The sequence below is a fragment of the Brachypodium distachyon genome, chromosome 2 (assembly GCF_000005505.3).
Source record: "Brachypodium distachyon strain Bd21 chromosome 2, Brachypodium_distachyon_v3.0, whole genome shotgun sequence".
Classification (NCBI taxonomy): domain Eukaryota; kingdom Viridiplantae; phylum Streptophyta; class Magnoliopsida; order Poales; family Poaceae; genus Brachypodium; species Brachypodium distachyon.
In genome coordinates this window covers 5,629,995-5,637,311 of record NC_016132.3, presented here as the reverse complement: position 1 = coordinate 5,637,311, position 7,317 = coordinate 5,629,995, and the positions used below count along the sequence as shown (strand labels likewise).

Here is a 7,317-nt window from a genome sequence, read left to right as displayed (position 1 = left end):
TCCCAATGAGTTTGTCTTGCTCTGACCAGGGCGAGAGGCCGAGGAAGATGAAAGAAGCGATGTTGCCTCCGGGGGTGGAACATCTCAGGTGTTTGTGCGGCAATCTATGCAAGGTGAAGGAGGTGAAAGATTTTTCGGATAAGCTGGGCATGAAGTTTTTCATGTGTGCGAACTATGAGCATGATCCACCTGTCCCGGTTTCGCCGTACGACAAGCCTCCGGTAAGCACATATAGGCGTGCTTAAACATGTTGTGCGTGTCATATTCGATTTATTTGTAACATTAGGCTATTTTGTAGTCTCCTCCGCCCCTATGCATGTGGTATCGTTGGATTGACACGGAGATGCCGGATTGGGCGGTGGAAGAGATTAAAACAAGGTCCCGAAGTGCATGGCAGCGTTTTCACGCGGAGGAGCGTGCGGAAAAAGCTGCAGCCCAGGAGAAAGAGGAGCAAGAGAGAGAGCTGAAAGAGCATAGGGCGAAACAACGTCGTTACTTTGATGAAGCACTAAGGAAAAACAGGGAGAAAACGCTTGAGATGCAAGAGGAGGAACGAAGGCGCAAGGATGCTCGTGAGGCAGAAAGGGAGAGGCAAAGAAAAAGGGCCGCCGTGGCAAAGGCTGCAGAAGAACGTGGCGACACGAGCGGAAAATGGCCTAAGTGGACTCAGTAGTGCTTGTACTGTGTTTCAATTGTATTTGCTATCTTTAATTCTGTCCAATTACGATATTATCGATGTATGTTAATTTAGTCGTGCCTTGGTTCCGTAACCAGCACATTATCGATGCATGTTAATTTATCCAAATTGTCAAGTCTTTCAGTTCAAAAAACCCGCAAGGAATCGACACAAAAATTGTCCAACACATTATCTATGTATGTTACTTTATCAAGTTATCAAGAAAACCGCAAGGATTCGAGACAAAAAATTGGACCTCGACCGTGTATGTATTGATCATGCAACCAACTAGTTTTGGTGAAACTGATTAGCCTCAATCGGTTTCGGTGAAACCAACTGCATCCAGTCGACCTGGGCGAAGCCAACTGGGTTTCAGTCGACCTGGACGAAGCCAATTGCCTCTTGCGGGACCCCCACTCTGCGCAGCCTGCCTCCAGTTGGCCTGGATCGTATTATTTATAAAAAATTAGCGCGCCTCACAACGAGAAGAAGTGCGTTCGACGTCCGCCGAGATGGCGTCGACGATGCCCTCAGCCGGCTTGGGGTTGCCCGCCGGCCGCCGGGCGCTCTGCCGTGCGACGGTTGGTCGGACTTGCCATTCGCTGTTTTCCGCTGGGTCGCGCCCACTTTCCCTGTCTCTTCCTTGCAGACCGGGACGAGACGGTCGTCCATCTCGTGGTTATCTATCTTTTTTTTCCGACCCATATCGTGGTATCTCGCGTCGCGGTACTCCCCCGCAGTCCATCCATTCCCTTCTCCCTTTCCCCAAGCTTTATACATCTCGCACGCTCTTCTCCTCCACGGCAAAGGCACAGCTCCGCTCGCCACGCAGCGGCGGCCACCTACCGACCAGGAGACGATAAATCGGGGAGACACGAGAAGAGAAAACACCCTACCAAAATCGCTGCTCCGAAGCTCAGGTCAGCACAGCTCCCCCCGTCTCCTTCCGCCCGCCCGCGATCTACACAAGCTAGACGAACTCGGATCCTTCTCGGATCTCGATTTACTCCGCACGCGATTATTCCTCGCGAATCGGGGCGATTATTTCGCCGATCTGGCCTAAATTTTTGGTATCCATCTATGAAATTCCTCGTTGAAGCTATTGTGCTTGGCGGGCTCGAACAGTTGCGGGAGTTGGGTTGATACGAGCAAACAAAAGGGGAAACATCGAAAAATAAATCAATTTTGTTTCCTTTTCTGCTGCTGATACTCTGGCTGTTGAATTCCCCGATCAGGGCTGCAGACAGCATAAAAGACCGTTTGACTGCATTTAAGCAGTAGTGGTAGATTGTAGGTTGCGAAATGCTCCACTGTTGTAAACACTAGTAAATTCCCTGTTGTTACACGAAAGTTTTCAGAGCATTCTCGCGGAACGAGATTAATAATTTGAAGATGTAATATCTGAAAACAGTTGTGTTGTATTGTATACACAGCTACACACACTACGATATGCTGCTTCCCCACAGTTGAACTGACTTGTTTCAAACTGATTTAGGTTTTGAGCTTCTACTTGCGATACATTCAGTTCCTAGTTACCCAAATTTTTTCATAACATCATAAGAAGGAGGTCTTTGTGTTCATGCCTTTAATTCTTTTGCAGATATCGACTTGAAGTCGGCTCCAGCTTCACCATAAAGTATTGTTCCTCTCTCAATTGTATCATCTGTAAATCCGAATCATTCATATAACAAACAACGGTATGCTGCATTTATCTTTTGTGATCATTTGCTATCTACTGCTTCAGTGCGGGAGAAGGATGCCTGCTGGGAGTACGGCGACAAGCTGGACGGGAACAGGGTCAGGTGCAAATTCTGCCTCAAGATTATAAATGGTGGTATAAGCAGGTTCAAGTTTCATCTGTCTCAAATTCCAAGCAAAGGTGTCAACCCTTGTGTCAGGGTGAAGGATGATGTCAGGGAAAAGGTGATTGCTCTCATAGAAGCCAAGGAATCGCATAGGGAGCTTGAGCTTCTCAAGAGGAAACGTGTAGCTGAATTGTCGGTACTTCCGAAAAGAACGCGGGAACTTCCATCTCAGCCTTCATCTCCAGGGCTGCCTACTTCACCTCCTATTATTCCTGCCGTCGAGACGACTCAGCTGCTTGGCCTGGAAGTGTCTCCTCCAGTACTGAGAACATCTGGTGTTGTAAACAAACCGCGTCCAGCTTCAGGTTTGGAAGCAGAACGGTGCATAGCTGAGTTCTTTTTCGAGAATAAGTTGGACTATAGTATCGCAGACTCCGTTTCGTACAGGCATATGATGGACACACTTGTTGGACAGGGGTTCCGAGGGCCATCAGCCGATGTTTTGAGAACAAAGTGGCTGCAGAAGCTCAAATCAGAGGTTCTGCAGCGAACTCAGGAGATAAAAAAGGATTGGGTGACTACAGGTTGTACTATATTAGCCGATTCGTGGACTGATAACAAATTAAAAGCTCTAATCAACTTTTCTGTGTCGTCTCCACTTGGGACATTCTTCCTCAAAACAGTAGATGCTTCTCCACACATGAAAAGCCACAGAGGGCTGTACGACCTTTTTGATGAAGTGATTCAGGAAGTTGGTCCAGACAATGTGGTTCAAATAATCAGTGATAAGAATATAAACTATGGCAATATAGATAAGCTGATCGTGCAGAACTACAACACCATTTTTTGGTCGCCCTGTGCTTCTTTTTGTGTGAACTCAATGTTGGATGAGTTTTCCAAGATTGATTGGGTGAACCAGTGCATCTGTCAAGCGCAATCCATCACACGATTTATCTACAATAACAATTGGGTTCTTGATCTTATGAGAAAGTGTATGGTAGGGCAGGAGCTTGTTTGCTCAGGGATTACAAAGTCTGTATCAGATTTTCTCACTCTGCAGTCATTGTTGAGGCACAGGTCAAAGCTGAAGCAAATGTTTCACAGCTCTGACTATGTATCTTCACCATATGCAAATAGATCTCTTAGTATATCCTGCGTTGAGGTCCTCAATGACGAGGAGTTTTGGCGAGCAGTCGAAGAGATAGCGGCTGTTTCTGAACCACTATTGAGGGTCATGAGGGATGTCTCAGGAGGCAAGGCTGCCATTGGTTATATATATGAGTCTATGACAAAGGTGATGGACTCTATTAGAACATACTACATAATGGATGAGAGCAAATGCAAGTCATTTCTGGACATTGTGGAGCAAAAATGGCAGGTAGAGTTGCACTCGCCTCTTCATTCAGCAGCTGCTTTTCTGAACCCAAGCATCCAGTATAGTCCAGAAGTCAAATTTTTCTCTAGTATCAAGGAGGAGTTCTACCATGTTCTGGATAAAGTGCTTACAGCCCCAGACCAAAGGCAAGGTATCACTTCTGAACTGCATGCTTTCCGCAAGGCACAAGGGATGTTTGCCTCCAACATTGCTAAAGAGGCCCGCAACAACACCTCCCCAGGTAGTACTTACCTGAACTGCACCATTCTAATATTCTTGAATGCATGAACAGGTTACTTTGCTTACTTGCAACATAAGCATGGTACCAGAATTAACCACAAGGATAGCAGGTTGATACTTTTGATGTGTCCATATTCCAACAAAAAATTGCAAGCGGAGTTGGTGGCTGTATATTTACTATTGTGTGGTATATATATACAAGCACATTAAGCGTACAGTTAAATATCTGATGCTGTTTTTGGGAATGATCCTTATTTTTATTTCATGTTTAGACAAAATTTGTACCCAACTTTTATTGAAACTTTTAATGTTCTTACAATCGTTACATAAACGAGGGGTTGTCGGCTGCATCCAGCAAGATCCACATGGTACACATCAATTTTGAGTGCATCGCACTACCATCCTTTGACCTATGAGCACACCTCACACCCAAAACACAAACTCTTCAAAAACCACATCTTCAGCATATTCATTCTTGAACTGAACCATGAAACCAGCAAAACCTACATGATCTATATATTATGATCCATCTTGATTTGCTCTCCCTATTATAACAGAAGATTACATTTCTGCATGTAAGATAGGATTTTGAATAAGTATAAATAGGTTGACGGGACAATGATTTCCAGTATCCATTTCTTCTCTAATTTGCCAGATCGCACAAGCTGTAGTAGTCACAAAAGGGAAAACCAAGCAAAACATTAGCATTTCAGTAAATCTACAATTACACCACCCTTTGAGAAATCTCTTCAAAAAACAGGACAATATCTTCAACACCAATTATCTCAGTGGCAACACCAGATAAACTGGGCGTTTTCTCGAGTAGGTAAGCCAACTGTATTTTATCCTGGAGCACTTGTCATAAAAAGTTTATTTTCCAGGGTTTCTCCCTTATGCTAAATATCACACTTCAAAATGGCTGAGTGGCTCTCCATTTTTAGTCTCCTAAGTAGTAGCTGCATCGATATTAGGGCATTGGCACCTATTTCCTGCAGCCGATAATGATAGTTCCAATTTACTGGTCTTAGGTGAACATGTTGCAATGCAGCTTATTGTCTTCTATGCTTGATGGCTCTCGTGTATTTCTCTTTGTCTGGATGTATTTCTAACGAAATTTGTGCTCTTCAGGGATGTGGTGGGAACAGTACGGCGATTCAGCGCCAGCATTGCAACATGCTGCTGTAAGAATAGTGAGTCAGGTCTGCAGCACCCTGACCTTCCAAAGGGACTGGAGTATCATCCTCCAGAGCTACTCTGAAAAGCGCAACAAGTTGGACAAAGAGGCATTGGCCGACCAAGCCTACGTGCACTACAATCGCATGCTCCACTCTGACCCCAAAATGACAACAAAGAAGAAAGGTGACGGGGATCCGATTGCGCTTGATGAGATCGACATGACCTCGCCGTGGGTGGAGGATTCATCAGACAGCCCAAACCTTACCCAGTGGCTCGACAGGTTCCCATCGGCCCTTGATGGCGGAGACTTGAACACCAGGCAGTTTGGTGGATCCATCTTTGGCACCAATGATCTTTTCGGCTTATGATTGTTTTCAGTCCCAAGTCTGGCAGTTCACTCGTTCTGTTGTACAAGTGCTCGATGTATGTAACCTGATCTTTATTTAGTTTGATGTTTGGTAGATTAGATTATAGATATATTTCTATCCAGGTGAACCAGTACATGTTAGTCTGCTAGTCGCATTTAGGTTCAAACACAAGGACCTGGAGTGACCATGAAAATTGATATTTTGCTGGCCATTTCTTTTACTGACGGGTCCTAGGAAAAGTGCTCTTGATCTTGATCTTAATATAAGAATCTAGAGTATGGACCATGGAATTGATATTTTGGTGGCCATTTATTTTTCCGATTGATCACATGAAAGATGTTTATGTCCACAGTTGTCCACTTGGTAACCATCATTTTGAATGATTCAAAGCCAAATTTTACAAAATTACCCCGGAAAGAGGATAAGGTAAAACTAACCACGAAAGAAAAGCGATCGGTCTCTGTCAAGGTCCACCAGCTCGTCAATATCTTGAGCAATAATTCAAGGATAATTCAGTGCTGAGTTGTTCAAAAATAAAACCCATGATGACGATCTTGATCTTATCCTCTCCCACCAATAAAGAAGAGAACCAAACCCATCGCCGTCGCTCTTATCTTTGTCTCCTCGCCGTGTAAAGCCGGATACAAATTGCATAAAGGCAAAGCAGATTGCACTGCACTGCACAACAGAACACTGGTTCTAACACTGAAAAAAGGTCTCTCTACAGCATACACTAGGAAGAAGCAAGGAGATGGAAGGGAGCAGCAGTCGGACGCCGGAGATAACCATCGTCCCGGCGCCTAGGCCGGCGGCGGGGGGCGGCGCCGTGGACGCGGTGAAGGCGGCGACCAAGGAGCCCGTCAGCCCGGGCTCGCCTTCCCCGGCGAGCAGAAAGGAGAGTCAGTCCGTGTCCGTGTCTGTGCCCGGGTGGAAGCTCGACTCCCTCTGCAGGGAGTCCGGCTCGCCGCCGGCCATGATGGGGCGCTTCCCCTACTTCTGAAAGCCAGGGGCCCCGGACCTCTTGCTGCTTTTTCTGGCGATGAGTAGAAATTCATGTGTGTACCCTGTAATCCTTTATCGTTCGTTCTCGTAGATGCGCATCTCACCCGGCGTCTGCTTTGGGCTTCTCTTGTGCGTGGTATGCTGGTTCAGAGTTCCCGTGTGCCCTACCTGTGTGTATATACGGAGTACAAGTTTAAAGAGCATACTCCTAGTTTGTGCCAGCTCAAATTGCGTACTCTATCTTCTTCGTTCTTGTGCCACTCGAGCTTTTTCTCAGCGTTTATGCTTTACGCGAGTGTGGACCGAACATGAACTGTCCCAGTTTGTAATACCAGCAAAGACGAACAGACAACAGAGCTCTCTCACGAAAAGACAAGTGTTAATTTCACTAGTACGAATTTTTTTCGTGTTTGTATTCAGTTTTTGCATACTCCTACATCTGGTGTAATAAATAACTCCATGTCAAATACTCGCGAAAACAAAGGTAATTGTAGAAACTAAAGTACTGCAAAAAATATTGTACTCACTCCGTTTCATAATTCTTGTCTCAAATTTGCTCAAAAATGAATGTATTTATTCTTAAAAAACGTCTAGATACATGTAATTTTTCGACAAGAATCATGTAATGGATGGAGTACTGTAGAAACTAATTTTTAGATAAAAATTATCAAAACT

The 7,317-nt window shown here is 45.1% G+C and overlaps 2 protein-coding genes across 12 annotated transcripts; both read left to right on the top strand.

Annotated features, from left to right (window-relative positions):
• The first annotated feature begins 1,388 nt into the window (after positions 1-1,388).
• Positions 1,389-5,934, top strand: LOC100830196. 11 transcript variants are annotated; one of them, XR_002963623.1, is made up of 5 exons: positions 1,389-1,596; positions 2,277-2,312; positions 2,421-4,097; positions 4,752-4,922; positions 5,225-5,366. XR_002963623.1 is itself a non-coding variant. In XM_010232337.3 (5 exons), coding segments are annotated over exons 2-5 (1,998 nt in total). In that variant the 5' UTR covers positions 1,392-1,596; positions 2,277-2,311; the 3' UTR covers positions 5,641-5,934. The 11 variants fall into 11 exon arrangements, 10 of the variants coding, with proteins under 10 accessions (XP_010230639.1, XP_010230638.1, XP_010230636.1 ...); XM_010232337.3 differs by lacking the exon at positions 4,752-4,922 and having other exon boundaries at positions 1,392-1,596; positions 2,421-2,478; positions 2,575-4,097; positions 5,225-5,934; XM_010232336.3 differs by lacking the exon at positions 4,752-4,922 and having other exon boundaries at positions 1,392-1,596; positions 2,421-2,478; positions 2,556-4,097; positions 5,225-5,934.
• Positions 5,935-6,267: 333 nt separating this feature from the next.
• LOC100838077 lies at positions 6,268-6,880 on the top strand. Its single transcript, XM_003565677.4, has one exon. The coding sequence runs from the start codon at positions 6,392-6,394 to the stop codon at positions 6,638-6,640; it is 249 nt and encodes an 82-aa protein (XP_003565725.1). The 5' UTR covers positions 6,268-6,391; the 3' UTR covers positions 6,641-6,880.
• The last annotated feature ends 437 nt before the right edge of the window (positions 6,881-7,317 follow it).